The sequence below is a fragment of the Acomys minous genome (genome assembly GCF_964271855.1).
Source record: "Acomys minous genome assembly, chromosome: 2".
In the NCBI taxonomy this organism is placed as follows: Eukaryota; Metazoa; Chordata; class Mammalia; order Rodentia; family Muridae; genus Acomys; species Acomys minous.
The window spans coordinates 133,763,952-133,780,391 of record NC_140484.1 but is presented as its reverse complement, the minus strand read 5'-3'; the positions used below and the strand labels follow the sequence as shown (position 1 = coordinate 133,780,391).

Below are 16,440 nucleotides of genomic sequence, written 5' to 3'. Positions count from 1 at the left end.
AGCCTGTGTGGGAGACAGTCACTCACCCAAGTGGGTGAAGAGGTTCTTTGCCACTTGGAGAAGAGCCTGAGAAGAAGGAAGTAAAGCTCATAAAGTGCCAATGGCCCCAGGATATCCTCATTCCTTCCCCCCAGGGCTCCCAGAACAGGCCGGAAGCTGATGTATCTCATCAAAACCATTGGCTAGTAAGTGAAGACATAGGGATATAGCCCAGTGAAGTCCTTGGGTCTCAGAGGGTCTGCTTACCACCTTGGTTGGCCACTTGCTGCCCAGAGGTGTGGTAGTGCCCATGTTAGACACTAGAGGGCAATCACACACAATGCCTGGAGCCTAGGCAACTATTGACCTCTCTCTCTAAGAGACTTCCAGGTCACTAGGTTACCTAGCTGTGGTACTGCCATTGGCCTGGATAACATAGGCACTGCATCGCCCTTCTGGCAAGCCTCCTGGGGCTAGAGCTGGTCCCCCAGGAAGCCCTCAGGGCAGGCACTCACCTGACACTCACACTTGAGCTTCTGCTCCTTCTGGAAGGCCAAGGTGCTGGTGAGCACCGTGCCTGTGTAATGGAAGCAGTGTTGGATCACATGCTCATCCTCCTCTGTGAACCTGGAAGAAGGGCTGGGGGTCACCTGACATGAGGAGAAAGGCAGCTTCTCCTTTCCTTTTCTCCTTTCCTCCGTGCTGCCAGGAAACCCGTGTAAACCCACTAATGGAACTCCCTTTCACGCGGGGGTGGGGGTAGGGGTGGGGGGACAACTTTCACTCCCTGCCTCCCACTTCCGGCAAGAGAAAGCTCTACTTGTTCTCCGAACTGTGAGTTCCACCTTGGGCTCCTGCATTGGTTTTCTTTGCTTGAGGCAGGCTTATAAATATGGTGCTCGGGCTGGCCTGGAACTGCTAGGCACCTTCAGATTCCCTAAAAGCCGGGCTACTGCCATGACACCACACCGAGAGAGCTATGGCTCCTTGAAAGAAAAGCCACATCTCCCTTTTCTGATTGGAGTCACTCAGATCAAGGCGAGTCTCCTCCCTGAGACTAGAGACTTGCCAAGACTAGAGCTGGCTGTCCTCCCACTCCTCCATGATGCCCCCACCCCCCTCTGCAGCCTCACATAGGGGGAGCAGCAAAAAACAAAAACAACACCAGATGATGGAGAGTCATCAATCTTGCCTTAGCTTCTGGGGGTAACGCCCCTGCCTAGCCCCGACTCATACTTTGGCCCTGACCTGTTTCTCAGCTCCAATTCCTTATTGACACCCCCACCCCACCCCGAAACTCACAATTCTCCTCCAAGCTTGTTGAAGGCGCAAGCCAGGGCCACCACCTGATCAGTGGCACGACTGATGACAGGGACGCATAGCATAGCCTGCAGCTCACAGCCCAACATGGTTTGTAGCTGTTGCACGTCATCCTGCGGCAATGCAAGGGACAGTGAGGAGGGGCCTCTTCTCTCGGCCCCTCATCATCGCATTCTGCAACCCGCTGTGGCGTGAGGATGAGATGCCACAAAGCCTCTGGGTCGTGTCTCCTCATCCATCCCAAAGACCCTGGAGCCTGAGCAGGGTGTGTCCCCCTCCCCCTGCCCTTCCCCTGGCTCGGTATGGCCATGGCTTACAGAGGTTAAGTCCTTCAACCGGATACACTTCTTGTCTTCCACCACCTGGCCCAAGCGTCCCATGGTCAACTGGAGGGTGAAAAAGAGACCCAGCTGATCTCAACCCATCCTTGCCTTCCAAGTCTGGAAGTTCCAACAAACTCTTTGAGCCGTTCAGAGATTTGGATGGAGCTGGTACTGAGGAGCAGAGGACAGGGGCATAGGGAGGGCTGTCCCTACGCTTCTATCTCTACAGTTCTAGGCTCCAGTCCTGCTTCTCCTCAGGCCCCATAGGACCACCAAGAAGACCCACCTTCTTTCCATGTGCCTGGGTTCTGCCTTCTGGTACACCTCACCTCTCAGGTCCACTTCACAGACCCAGCCCTGCCTCTCCCTGTCCTGTCCCAGTAGTGGACTTGAAGGCTTTCCCTAACTAAAGAGTGATAAGCAGACTCCGAGGACTGTCACTGATCTCCAGGGATTGTAACCGACTCGTGTCTAGAAATACTCCAGCGGAAGGGAGCTGGTCCCATGTACAGCTTCTGCTACTCCAAGAGATTATTCCCACTAGAGCCCGATCACGAGAGAGCACTCGTTTGTAAAGCTTCTAATAGACCTCAAGATCTGGACTACTTCCGCCATGAGATTCTAGCGGGGGGTGGGGGGTGGGGGGACAGTCCTGCCAGGACTTCGCAGCGCCCACAGGCCCTGGTGCAGAGGGTGGAGGAGGAACTCACGGGAAAACTGATCTCTTCCCCCAGCACTTTATCTCCAATGACCTGTGGGAGCCAGTAATGGAGACAGATTAGCGGAAGGAAGGGTGGACACAGGTCCTCTCACCTCCCAGGGGGACTTGGACCACCCTCACCTTGCAGGAAAGCTGCAGGTTGTCCTCTGACACCAGCAGGAGGCAGCAGTGAGATGCCTGTGTCTCCTGCTGAAGCTGCAAAGGGACAGGCAGGCTGAGTGTGGGCTAGGCCACCCTCTAGCCAATCTGGGGAAGGGGGAGAGCTGGGGGGAGGAGTTCAGGATTTTGGAAAAAGAGAGAAGATGAGATGTCCCCGATCTGAGATGGGGGGGGGGGGGGTCCAGGGTCTGTTGGTCTTTGGAGAGGGATGGGGTGGAAGAGAAGACGGTCAGGGACTCACATAGTGAAGGACTTTAAGCTGCAGGGAAGTGGCATCCAAGTCATAGAGCTCCCCTGTAAGGGCAGAGCTCAAATCAGAGAGGGCTCTGCCTTGCTTCCAGGATCCGCCCCACAAGACCACCCAGGAGCCCCACCTTGTGCTCTACTTTGTGGTACGCCTCACCTCTCAGGTCCCACCCACACCTTCCCCTCCAGGATTGACCCCTGTCAGGTCCCTGGTTAAGTTTGGCACTCACCACACAGCTGCAGGATCTTCCGGTCATGGTCGGTGTACCCCCTCTCATCCTTTTGCTCCTCAGAGGCATCCACTGAGGTGTTCTGAACAGCTTCGTGCCCGCGCTGCCGCCCCAGGGCCTGCACCCTCCGCAGGGCCACCAGAGTCTGCAGCAGGCGGAGTGGTGAGCACACCCTTGCTGCTGGCACCACTACCCGATCCCTCTCCTTCGCTCAAGCAGATCCCTCCTCGAGCCCCACAGTGCCCATTGCATGCCTCTGTTCTGCTCCCAAATAATTCAACCCGTTGGGCCCTCCACCTCCTAGGAGTTCCCTCTGCCCTTACAGCCTCCCTCCCCCCACTGCCCAGTACAATTGTCTCCGCTCCTTGCTCACAGATTCTTCCAAAAGAGGGTCAGATTTTTCTAACACCATCCCCATTGAGATCACGGATTATTCCTGAAGTCTTAGGCAGAGAGGCACCTCAGTTATGCACTGGGGATTTGATTCATTGCTAACCTAGGTAATTCAGCACTATCATTACCCATCTTCAGATGTGAAATTTAGGCTCATAGGGGTTACATGACTTGGCCAAGGTGGTAAAGCTGGCAAGCCGTCTGCCCACCAGCTCTGGTAAGGGTCCTCAGCTGGCCCTGTGCTTACCATGGTCCTACCCCCCCCCCCCACTCACATGCTTCTCCACTGCCTGCAGGCTCCGCTCCTCACCCTCACTCAGCTGGCCACAGTGCACCTGGAGGGAAGGGAGAAGAGACCAGCCATGACCTTCCCCAGGCGGTCTTTGCTAGCGTGCCCTCCCATGGCCAGTACATACCAGTCTCCACCAACACAGTCTATGACCTCCATGTAAGCCCATCCTTCAGGCCAGTAGCTAGCTCTGGGAGTCACTGTCCCAAGGAAGATAGATGTCTAGGGCAGGTGCAAAGTGTGGAACTTTTCTGTTTCTGTCCCATCTCTTTCCAAGCTTACTGCCCCATTCCTAGAGCACACTGTCCTATAGATGGCACAGTCCAGGTGTGCAGTGTCAGAAAGGGGGATTTATGGAAGGCCGCTTCAGCCTTCAGCTCCATCCTTTCTGGGTGGGGTCTGAGCTGCCCACCGGAAAGGAGCCCAGCACGACATCTGCCAGGGAAGATGAGCAGCTGAGATGAACGGACTTAGAGAGTGAGTGCTTTTTTGCCTTACATGTGATACTCACTGCTGTGAGGCGAAGTCCTCCCCCCTGGCAGATGAGCCAGGGCCCAGAAGGGGTGGGGGACTTGCCCGAAGCCACCAAGCAGGAAGTGGTGGGGTTAGGACAGCTCCATTCACTCCCTCCCCTTCATGCCTACACCTGCATCCCCTCGATGCGTTCTTCCCACTCCCATTATCCTCCAACCCCAATCCTGTGTCCTCCGTGCCAGTCACCAGGGCTCCTGTCAACCCTCTTCCTCCACCCTGCTTGGGTGTTTAAAGAGGAAAATGTGCCGAGATAGAGATGGAAAGAAGGAAGCGATGGAAGTCTAGGGACCCACTGTGGCCTGCCAGCAAAGCTCCACACCTGCCTTCTCAACTTCCTCAGCTCACTCGAAGCTGCTCACCACCACCTGTGGGGCTCCCACAGCGCATGCAGCGGGGTGGGGGTGGGGGGCTTCATCCTGTTTCCCTCACCTCAGCAGCCCCTGCCTGCCTTTCTGCTATGGGTCCCCTGCCAGGAACAGATGGCTTAGAGGAGACCAGCAGGTTCCCAGGAAGCTCAGTCTAGCCAGGAGCAGGATGAGTTGGGGTGCACTTGGGAGGGGGTGTGGAACCTTATACCTGCGGGGTGTTGGGGGTGCACAGACAGCCTGGGCTGTGAATCTCTGAGGGGATGGTATCCGGGAGGCTTTCTGTGTTGGAAGTAGAAGCAAGATAGGAGAGAGAGGAGAGAGGGAAGGGGGCTGTAGACAGCAGGCTGTCCTGGTTAAGGGCCAAGTGGGAGGTGCCATCTGGGAAAATGAGGCCCCCCTGGGTAGGGAGTGGAATCCATGGAGCCACAGAGGGAAGGGCTTTGAACTTGGGATTTAGGCTGCCTTCGCATCTGATAGCTGTCATCTACGGGGATGAAGGGTGAATGACGGGAAACAAGACCAGAGTCAGGGAGACCTGAAGGCGACCTGGGGGCCAAGGGCGGTGTTGAAGCTTAAGCTAGGAGTGAGATGCTTGAGGGCATCTGATGCCAGCTGCAAGTTGTTTACATAATTATGCTGCCTTTGATGGTGAGTATGTAGAGGGCCCTTCCCGCTCCTTCTATCTGGACCAGTCTCTCAGGAAGAGGGGCAATTGGGACCCCTCTAGAGCTTGAGGGAAAACCAGCTCCTTGGCTTTCCAAAGGCCTGGACTCAGATGCAGAGCTGGGAGGCTGAAAATGCCAGAGGGAAAAGAAGAAACTGTGATAATTCCCTCATCCCAGCATGTACCACTGGGCTGCCTCAGTCCGCCCACTCAGCATGTGCTCAGACACACACAGGTACTCACTTGGACTGCAGGCCCCTTCACATGCACACACTTGCACACATTCTCCCATGGAAACACACACACACACACACACACACACACACACACACACACACACCTCCAGTGCCTACACCACCCACACGTGCACATCCATACAGCACACAAGAGCCACACCCGTACTTCCAACATCCTATAACCCAAATCAGTTAATCTCCACCAACACACATGGACGTGGTACCATTTACAAGGGTAAATGTTAATGTTCAGGTGGCTGTCTGGGCTTCAGTGGGAAATGCTGACCAGTGAGCACCGGTGTTTAGAAAGAATTAAAAACCTTGGCCAGGCTACCAAGCCCACCCTCCTCACGGTTCAACATGACTAACGGGAGGAGCTAAGAGGCACCACTAGGGAAGGGGGCACAGGCATGAATCATGCATCATATGCCAGAGACCAAGAGCCGCCCACTCCTCAAAGGGATTTATTACCCCAGAACTGAAAGAGAGTCAGAGGCTGTCCACATAGAGAATCTGCAATCAAGGTGCCTTGAACTGAGCTGTAAAAGCTCAGAACTCGGGCGCACAGCCATGCACCTGGACTGCACATTTCTTAGCAGGTCCTCTGCTGACCATCGCCCCATCAAACTCCGATACTCTTCACAGGACTCCCTGGTCTACTGGCTAGAGCTTGCGAGCGTTTGTGAGCCTCACCTTGCTTTTGTCTCTTGTTTTATGCCCTCCAGACTATATGTTCTGAAGGCAGGAACTGGGGATTTGTATCTTGGTCATTTCTGTGTTCTCAGAACATAGCACACAGTGCTTGATCCCTAGCAGAAAGAGATTGTGGATGGATGGGTGTGAGTGTGCACGCGCGTGCGTGTGTGTGTGTGTGTGTGTGTGTGTGTGTGTGTGTGTGTGTGTAGGTGATGAACACCAATAGCAAAGACCCAGATACAAGTTGGAGTTATCAAGGAAGGACCTGATGACTTGTGACTGTCCTTCTCTGTCCTTTTTCCTCTGTCCTCTCTACTCTCAGAATTGGGTAGCAGCTGGGTACCCCATGGCTGCCTGTATTGCCTCTGGAAGGATGAAAGATCCTATGACCCAGGGAGCAGCTGTCAGATGTGTGTGCCCTAGGGAGCGGGCGTCCCAAGAAGTTTGTTTCTACCTGACGGGAAAGCCTCAGGCTTGGAGGAGACCTGGACAGTGACAAGCTCTCACCCCTGCTTCAAGAGCTCCTCTCGGTCGGGGTATTTGAGGAGATGACAGAATGCCGGCCAGAAAATTCAGGACCCAGGTAACATCCTCCTTGGTACTACACACTTTCCCCGCGCTGACATCACACTCCTCCCCCAGCCTGACCTCCTCTCCCATTGCCTTTGCTCACGCTGCTTCCTCTGCCCTTCCCCTTCTCAGCCTTCCCACCTCCTACCTACACCCCAAAGGCTCTCTCACATGCTCTCTGTGGGGCATGCCTTGCTGCCCCAGCTTCTGCCACAAGAGCACCCGCTGGCAGGATTATTTCATTTGGCTTTTCTGGCGGCCTGAAGGTGTCCCTGTCTGTCCCCAGACTGAAGGCTCCAAGGAGTAGAAACGGTTTGTCCCAGCACCCAGATAGATGGTGGCTGGCTTAGCTAAGATGACACTGGGGTTTCCTCTCACCAGAAAGCTAAAGTCCAGACTCCTAGCTTAGCAGTAGCCAAGGTGAAAGTGGCTGCCATCCTCCTGTTGCCAAGATGAACAACTTCCCAAACATCTTCACCTTGGGGAAAATGCTTTCCTTCCCACTAGTCTTCACTGTCTCAAAGTGAGGACTGGCTTACGAGGATTCTGGCACATCTAGATCCTGTTCTGTCTACAGAGAAGGTAGCCTGAAGCCACTGTCTCCCCACACCAACTTCTACACCGGTCCCTGCCTGTCCTCGGCCCACCAACTCCGGGACACACTACCCAGGAAACGTGGTAAGAAGTAGGGTACGAGAGTTCAGTCCACAGCAGATCTCACCAGAAGAACACAAACTGGCACTGGGGATCAGTAGGGGCCAGTCTGGGCTCCCTCTCTCAGGAATATAGGGCCTGGTGTCAGGGAGTCAAGCCAGGTACCCCATCCCAGCTGGTGGCTGCCTCCTCCTCTCCTACTGCCTGCCTTGCAGCTCAAGAAAGGTCAGGCCTTTAATTCCCTTTTAATGAGCTCAGGAGCAGTCCTCCGGTGCCTGGTGTATTTGTCGAGGGCAGTGCAAATCTGATGCTGGCAGATCACCAGTAACTGTGACTTGAGGTGCGAGCCTTTTCCTGTGACAGGACAAGGATTTTGACTTGCATCTCCAAATGGGAAAAGGGCTTAGAAGAATAATAGAACCTTTGCTGGTGAGGCTCAGCCACCTCTCCACGGAGCTGTGAAGCAGAAGCCTGGGAGACTCCATGAGAGGCAGCCGAGAGCATCCAGGAGCCCACCGAAAACAACATCTTGAGCTTCTATGCATCCTCCACTTCTGATGGTGTTCCCTTCTCTTCCTTCTGGTTCACAGCTTCAAGAAGCATCTTGGTTTTTGCTTGCTAGCCAGGCAGCTCTTCTGTAGAAACCTACCTCTCCTTAAGCCCCTCGCTCTAGCAGTTCTGATACTCAAACTGCCCAAGTGTCTCTAGTGGTGGCAATCTCAGTCCAGCTGTACCCTTTCAGTGTCTGTCGGTCACAATCATCTCACTGTACCCCCGTTCTCCTGGGTACCACTTGTAACTCCTCCAGGGTTTCCCAGGAGGAAACTGATGAGGGCTGAGTCCAGGTGGAGCTTGGGTTACCCAGTGGATCAGTGGTTTCTTCCTGCTAGGATGAGGCCCAGCATCCAATCTATCCCAGTGGCCTTGCACCTCCAAACATCCTCCCCCCTCTCATACACACACACACACACACACACACACACACAGACACTCAAGACATACAGACACATACAGAGAGACACACAGAGACAGACAGACAGATGGACAGATACACAGACAGATAGACAGACAGGCAGACAGAAGGATACACACACACATACACACTCACACACGCACACAGACATACAGACACACATAGAGAGACACACAGAGACAGACAAATAGGTAGACAGATAGACAGACACACATACACAGACAGATACACACACACACACACACACACACACACAGAGACAGACAGATACACACACACACACACACACACACACACACACACACACACACAGAGGCAGGCAGGCTCCAGGCACAGCGTATTCCCCTGCTTTCCTCTCCCCCATCCTACCCACAACCCAGCCACTTGGGTAGTGTCTTACCAAGATGACGGCTGCCACTGTTCCAGCCTCCTTGTCCACCAGGGGTATGATCAGCACTGAGGGGGGAGAGGGCAATGAGGTGGTCCTGCAGGCCCAGTGAGGCCCAGAGCTACTGAGTAAGGAAGGACCCAGGCAGGGAGACAACGATGCAGACAGAGAAGGCGGGACAAAGACACAGAGAGCCCCAGAGCCCCAGTGAGACAGAGTGGACCTGAGTCAGTGAAAGAAACAACCACAGCGACAGCCCCTACATAGAAGGAAATCCCCTCACTTGACAACTTTCTTGTGATTCTCCCAGAAACCCTGCGAGGGATGGAGGGAGGCAGGTAAAGCTGAGCATCCTGGTTCTACAGGTGGGGGGTGGGGGGTGGGGCCTGAGGTCCAGAAAGGGGAAGTGACTTGCCCAAGATCACCCAGCAAGTCAGGTCTCCTGACTCCCAGTCTTGTGCACTTTCCACATCGACACAGAGGACAGAGACCTAGAGAGACTGAGACACGAGGCAGAGAGAGACATGGCGGACAGGGGGCATGGAGAGGGCAAGAAAGAGACACAGACGATGACAGAGAGTATGACAACTACAGCCCCATCTGGCAACAACAGGCACCAGCACACAGGAACCACAGCCATCAGTCACTGAGACCGCATAGGTACCAGGCCCTTAACACATGCCATCTCATTTGTGCCTCAAAAACATCCCCTGAAGAAAGGCGCTGTTGTCCCACATTACAGTCAGGAAATTGAGGCTTTAGGGAGATTAGTAGCATGTTTGAGAGAAAATTAGAGGAGGGATAGCTGGAGACACAGAGCGAAAGGAGACGGGAGGGGAAGGGAGGCGTGGCTAGAAAGCAAACGTGACCTGGGAGCAGAAGCACAGGCTCCCCACCCCCTGCCTAGTCTCCAGCCCTTTCTTACCTTGGGTGTCAGGAGCCAGTGGAGCCAGCAGCCTGGCCAAGGGCTTTCCTAGTAGATCCGAGGGGCCCAGCCCATTGCAGGTCAGCCGCTTCCGGGAGATCACAGCCTCCCTGAAAATAAGACATGGTCTCACCTCTCAGGCCCTGGATCAAAGAGGAGTTGGACCCACCCCCATCAGCCTGGAGCGTACAGACAGGCTGAACCCTCCCTGTACATGTGCAAGATTCTAGATGAGAGTGAGCCCTTTGGGTGCTCAAATGACCTTTTCTCAGGGGTCACCTAAGACCTAAGACCATCGGCAAACACAGATGTTTACATTGCAATTCATAACAGTAGCAAAATTGCAGCTACGAAGTAGCAACAAAATTACGGTTTGAGGGGGAGGCGGTCACCACAACAGGAGGAACTGTATTAAAGGGTCACCGCAGTAGGAAGGTGGAGAACTGCTGATTTGCCTCAGGGTAGACATTAGGAAGGTCAAAATGAGAGTGGGCCCCTGCCCCGCCCCTACCCCATGCAGAAAGGCAGGTAGCCACAGCCTAGCCTTCCGTGCCTCTTCCTTATAGGTGTGGGAAAGGCGTCTGCACAGAGCCCAGGGCAGACCCTCTCTCTGGTAACAGGGAGCAGGAGCACAGCACGCTCTCAGCTAGGGGTGTCAAGTTAAATCCTGCCCTTGCTACTTGATCTTAGGTGAGCGAAGTGCCTCGGCAGGAACCTCCCTGGCTACAGTGCCTGGCCGTTCCTTGCACCATCACAGTCAGATTGCACTATGCAATTTACATAGTGACATATGAGTTACTCTGTAACAAAATACGTGATAAAAGCAAGTATCCAAAAGTAAGGAAGGGTTTGTTTTGGTTCAGTTTGAGGGTCCGGTCCATGTGAAAAGGCGAGGGTGGGGGGGAGGGGGAGGATGGCACCCGATGACAGCGGCTCTAGGTGTGGCCTTAGAAGCATGAGGCAGTTAGTTGGTCACGTTGCATCCAGAGTCATGAAGCAGAGAGAGATAAAAGCTTGCTTTCGTCCCCTTTGCCCCCTCTTTAAATTCACCCCCACCCTAGCCCACAGGTGGCACAGTAGGCATTCTGGGTCTTCCCTCTTTAATTAATCCCCTCACAGACACATCAGAGGTGTGTCTCCCAGGTAATGCCAAATCCAGCTAGGCTGACAATGAAGATGAGCCCACCTGCCACCCAAACACATCACTTTAAGTCCCAACATTCTTCCTCTGCCCTTCAAAGGCCACCTCACAGTGGAAAATGTAGGTAGTTTATATGTATGAGTCCTCAAAAATTCTAACCATCCCAATGTTACTCAAAAGCTCAAACATCTGAAGTCTCATCTGAGGTTCGAGGCAATCTCTGAACCATAACCCACTGTAAAATAAAAAAGCAAGCCACATACTTCCAATATACAGGGCAAGAATGAGCCTTCCCATTCCAAAAAGAAGTACTAGGGGCATAGCAAGGAAAGGTCAGAGCAAAGTGAGACTGAATCCGCATCAGAGCAAGCAAGGACCAGATCTCAAAGCCCCAGCATCTACGGTTCTTAGTGGTTCTAGCTAGGTGCCCCAGCCCTCCAGTCCTGCCACCTGTAGCATTTATATCCCCTTTCTTGCACTGGATCAACTTCATACCTGGTGCTTTTTTTTTTTTTTAAGATAGATATTCCTCACATTTTTTTCAACATGCTGAAAACACGAGCTTTACTTTCAGCATCCTTGCAGTAGCTTCTAGGGGCCTCGTTGCCAGGAATCTGACCCTGAAAAGCATTTCCTGAGCTCAGAGGCTTTCTGGATCTTTGGCTCAAGCCTACATGGTCCTATGACTCTTATATTTCACATGTGCCAAACTGACACAATATGGATGACACTTTGAAGTTCTGCTATCAGCTGATGACACAGTCTGGCCCATTCCACCACAGCTGTAGTAACAACCTTTGTGCACTTTGGTGGCTCCACTAGGAAGATGGCTCCCTACTCAGTTGGTTTTGAGTGGAGAACCCCATCAGTGGCGCTCTCAGTTCAGTCATTTTTAAAAGCTGGAGCTTTCAATAGACATGGTTTAGCCCTCGGACCACATTTCCTATTGGCTCAGTGTAAGGCGCAGTGTTTCTGTTTAATGGTGCAAAGCTCTTAAACTTGTAGACACCTGTCAGCTTCCCCTATGTCTATAACTTTAACCGTGTTCACATTTCTTTCCTTGATAAATTGCACATTTTCACATATTTCTGCTTTGAATTTTCATTATAAACCTCTATAAATGCAGCAAGCAATAACTATGTCGCAGCCTGAATGTTTCTAGGTTATTTGCAGGATATAAAATAAATGCCCTCTTGTCCAGTTCCCAATAGACTCCTTATTCTTATTTGAAAAAAAATCTTTATTTTTTATTTTTATTTTGGTTTTTCAAGACAGGGTTTCTCTGTGTAGCCTTGGCTGTCCTGGACTCACTTTGTAGACCAGGCTGGCCTCGAACTCACAGAGATCCACCTGCCTCTGCCTCCCCAGTGCTGGGTTTAAAGGCGTGTGCCACCATCTTGTGAGATAGAACTTCACTGATGACATTCCTACTGGAATTCTGGTCTTCTACACTTGCACCAGAATAGTCCACTAAGCTCCTTTTATAACATTCTAGAGCTTCTCTAGCCTCCAGCTCCAAAATACCACAGTCTTCCCCACAAGGCGGTCGTAAGGAGCTACAAACCACACGGTCAGGTTTATTACAGCAATGACCCCACTCCTGGTACCAATTCCTATGTTAACTTTTTTCCTTTCTGTGACAAAATGGCATCAAGAACAACCTAAAAAAGGAAGGGTCTGTTTGGACACACCGTTTGGTAGCATAGAGATTGTGGTAGGGGACAGGGGTGGTAGTGAAAGCAGCTCTATTTGTTACAGCAGCAATGTGAGGTATATGATCACATTGTATCCATAGTCGGGGAGCGGAGAAAGATGAATGCTGGATCTCAGTTCTCTTTCTCATTAATATATAATACACGAGGTTGGAGAGATGGCTTAGTGGGTAAGAGCACTGACTGCTCTTCCAAAGGACCCGGGTTCAATTCCCAGCACCCATACGGCAGCTCACAACTGTCTGTAACTCCAAAATCTGATACACTCACACAGACGTACATGCAGGCAAAACACAAATGCACATAAAGGAAAAATAAAATTATATATAAAAAATCAAGACATCATATATATATATATATTACACACATACACATGGATAGTGAAGGATTTCATCCCATAGGATGGTAGTACCCATGTTTAGAGCAGGTCTTTGCTCCCTGCTAAATCTGTCTGGAAACACCCACACAGACACAGCCGACTAGCGTTTCTAAGTGATTCCAACTCCAAACAATTTGGCAATGAAAATTAACCATCGCAAAAAATAAGTAAATAAATAAATAAATTAATTAATTAATTAATAATAAAAATTAAAATTGAAAAAAAAGAAAAAAAAGAAAAGAAAATTAACCATCGCATACCGACTCAGAATCCCTAACATCTCTAGGGGCTAAAAATTACTATCACCTTCGTCTTGAAGTAGAGAAGCTTAACGCACAGCCAGGTTAAGCGACCTATCTGCGGTCACAAAGCTAATAAGTGGCTGAGTGAAGCTCTGAACCCAAGCAGCTAGGACGAGATTTAGATTTAATCATTTATGTTTGGACAATCCGAAGGCATGTGGAGAGTGAGCCTCAGGCAGGGCCCTGGCATAGGTGGGGGCTAGGCACTGAGGCGAGAGAGGTTGGTTGTGGTGGGAGAAGTCTCTCTCTGCCCTCCACGTGCACCGTCTTCCCCCAGGGCCTCTGGCTCTTCCTGCTTAATTAAGCACCCGATTTTTCACCAAACGTCACTCCCTGATGATTAATTGCCCTGGGTTCCTCATCTCTCATGCTACTTCCACTTATTGTGTTTATAAGAACTGCCTGGCCTGGAGCGAAGAGAAGTTGGGACTCTGAAGCATGCAATCGGGGTCATTAGAGGGATACAGCACAGATTAGATGAGGAGAAGGGAGGGGGTGGCCTGCAAGTCACCAAGTCAGGAGGTCACAGCTGCTGGAGGAGTCAGGGACCAAAGAGGTCGAGCATGCCTCTCAAGGTCACACGGTATTTTTGAACCACACAGTTGTCAGGCCCTCCTGGCCTTTCTGACCAATGCAGAACCTACAAGAACCAGCCGTGCCTCCCATCTGCTGTCCTGCACACCCAGAGCCTTCGAGGCCCCTGAGTGATGGGCACCCGTTCTGGGCCGTTCCAACTGCTTCAAATCAGCATGGCAGGAGGACAGCGGGAGACATATTTCCTGTTGACCAAAGTGATGAAGGCTGGAGCTTTTGGGGGAGTCTTAAACCCCACCCTGCTAGTTGGCCTCAGACATGCTGGAAGCTGCAATGGGGTGATGGTCCCTGCATTGCTGGTCAGCAAACTCTGAAACCTCACCCACCGGCCCGGACTACCCAACTTCCTTACTCCTACCCAGCTGCGCCCACGTAGGACCCTGTGCACATGGTCTCGTGAGTCTGGGTCTGGGAAACTCCAAGGCTACCTGGAGGTACCAGGGACACTCTGGGTGTCCCCGAGGTACCCTGGATGTATGGTCTCTAACTCCTTCCCTGTCGAAACAGCGTTCGTTAACTCCTGTGACTCATCTGTAGGCTGTCCTGGCAACCTCTCTTTCCCTAGCTCCCTTCAGTTACTGATGTGTTGCTCCCCATGTGCCACTCACAACTGTACCCTGCTCTCTGCCCAGACTCAGTGGAAACCCTCTGCTCCAGCTGCTGGCCTCCTACTTGAGTTTCTAACAGTCCTCCCTAGCAGAACAAGAATCCACTTCCTGGGCACACACATGGCCTTCTGGGTCAGCTTCAGCAGTGGGAGCTGACAAGGCGTGGACTGGTGCCTGAGCAGGGATCCCAGCATCATGTAAAGACAGACACAGAGAGCCACAATGGAGGCAGGCGCCAGAGTTATGACAAAGGGATGAAGAGCATGCTCAGACCGCCCTCAGGTGGCATGGGAGTGGGGTCAGAAAAGGTTTCCTGAGTTCAGGACATGCCTGGATCCTGAAGGACAGACAGAGGCCAGACAGACAGAGGGCTAGATGAGCAAGGCAGAGGGAAAGAGAATGCATGAAGGCTCAAAAGGGAGATGTGTATATACATACACACACACACACACACACACACACACACACACACACACACACACGCCTCCTGGAAAGTACAACCACAAGAAGGTAGGTATGGCTGGACAGTGGAAGGCAAGGCCAGAGGGAACCCAGGGCCATGGGAGGCTGGGTTTGATCCTGAGGCAGAGGAAACTCTGACAGGAATTTGAGCAAAAAAAGAGACAGGATTGAGTTTGATTTCAGATCCTTCAAGCTGCTCACCTGGGTGAAACTTGCACTAGAGAAAGACTCTCTGACACTGGGAATCTAGTCTCAGTGGCCTTGGGACCAAAAAGGGGAGGCAGGCTTGAGGCAGAGCAGCCTCGACTGGCATCAGACCCTCAGCAAGCACCAGGGCCTCCTCAAATCCTGAGGCACCTTGCTCTGAATTCTGTCTTCTCTGGTCCTGACACAGCACACAGCCTCAGATAGGGGCATGTTACACACGCTCCCATGGGCGCCATTTCCTTGGTCACATCCTTCCCAGAATTTGACCACAAAATGCCCACAGACTGAAAATGAGGGTGCTGAGATGGGAGTTCCCCACTACCTGGGAGAAACGTGACTGTGGCTAGCCCCCAGAACTCTTTCCCACCCCTTCCATCAGAGCCTCCTGCCTCCTCTCACCCCCTCTCGCTGCCATTTCCAGGCTGAGGCCGAGGGCTGGGCTCAGGAGACTCAACCCCGAAGCCCAGCTGCCCAGTCTGAACGCCAGTGACTCAGTCCCGGTGCCAGAGTGGTCACGGCCTGCCCCACTGAAGGAAAAGGACAGATGGGCACGGAGGGCAGAGAGGAACGGGCGTGGAGTTTATGACAGCTCCGTTCCTTTAACAACTATTTGTTTAATGGAGAGAGAATAGAGGGTAAAGCTGTGTGTTGGTAAAGTCAATAGCCCAGAAAGGGCCACGTGTCCAGGCCCTTTCCACCTCCCGGAGCTCCTGCATCCTTCTCTGGTCTCCTTTACTGAGATCTGCCCATACCTGCTGAGCAGCATCCTTTACAAGCCCCACTAAGCCTCAGCACTAACCAGGCACCCAGGCCTCATACTGGGCCCACTCTCAATGAGCCCTTTCCCACAATCTCCAACTTCTCCCCGACCCATTCAACTCCCTTACTGGTCCTCATCCCCCACTGAACCGCCTCACTCCTCAATTTCCATCCTTCCCACCTGCCCCCGCCACCCGCTGAGCCCCGCCCCCTCACTCCGGTCCAACTCCCCCTGAGCCCCGCCCCCTCATTCAGTTCCATCCCCGCTGAGCTCCGCCCCCTCACTCAGCCTCTGTGACTGGTTACAATGACTGTCAGCTTGACAGGGTCTGGAATCACCTTGGAGACAAACCTCTGGGCATGAGTGTGAGGTATTTTCTAGATTGGGCTAATTAGTGTAGGAAGACTCATCCTAAATGTGGGTAGCACATTCCGTGGGCTGGGATCTCAGACAGACTATAAAGAAAGCCGAGTCTAAGTACTCGCTCTTGTCTGCTTCATGATGGTGGATGCAGTGTGACCACCTGCCTCATGTTCCTGTTGTCACGCCTTCCCTGCCATGGTGGACCTTGACCCTCTCACCGAAACTCAACCATTCACTGAACCCC

The 16,440-nt window shown here is 52.5% G+C and overlaps 1 protein-coding gene across 5 annotated transcripts in view; it reads right to left on the bottom strand.

Moving 5' to 3' along the window:
• Positions 1 to 16,440, bottom strand: part of PDE2A (phosphodiesterase 2A) — a 91,753-nt gene that overhangs the window by 8,272 nt on the left and 67,041 nt on the right. For all 5 annotated transcript variants that reach the window (XM_084772009.1, XM_084772011.1, XM_084772013.1 and 2 more), the window contains 11 exons: positions 9,669 to 9,778; positions 8,756 to 8,811; positions 3,647 to 3,706; positions 2,979 to 3,123; positions 2,744 to 2,796; positions 2,464 to 2,538; positions 2,333 to 2,374; positions 1,617 to 1,685; positions 1,282 to 1,412; positions 495 to 606; positions 27 to 66 (listed from right to left, as the gene is read on the bottom strand). In XM_084772009.1, coding sequence (XP_084628135.1) covers positions 27 to 66; positions 495 to 606; positions 1,282 to 1,412; positions 1,617 to 1,685; positions 2,333 to 2,374; positions 2,464 to 2,538; positions 2,744 to 2,796; positions 2,979 to 3,123; positions 3,647 to 3,706; positions 8,756 to 8,811; positions 9,669 to 9,778 — 893 coding nt within the window. The remainder of the gene's footprint in view (positions 1 to 26; positions 67 to 494; positions 607 to 1,281; positions 1,413 to 1,616; positions 1,686 to 2,332; positions 2,375 to 2,463; positions 2,539 to 2,743; positions 2,797 to 2,978; positions 3,124 to 3,646; positions 3,707 to 8,755; positions 8,812 to 9,668; positions 9,779 to 16,440) is intronic.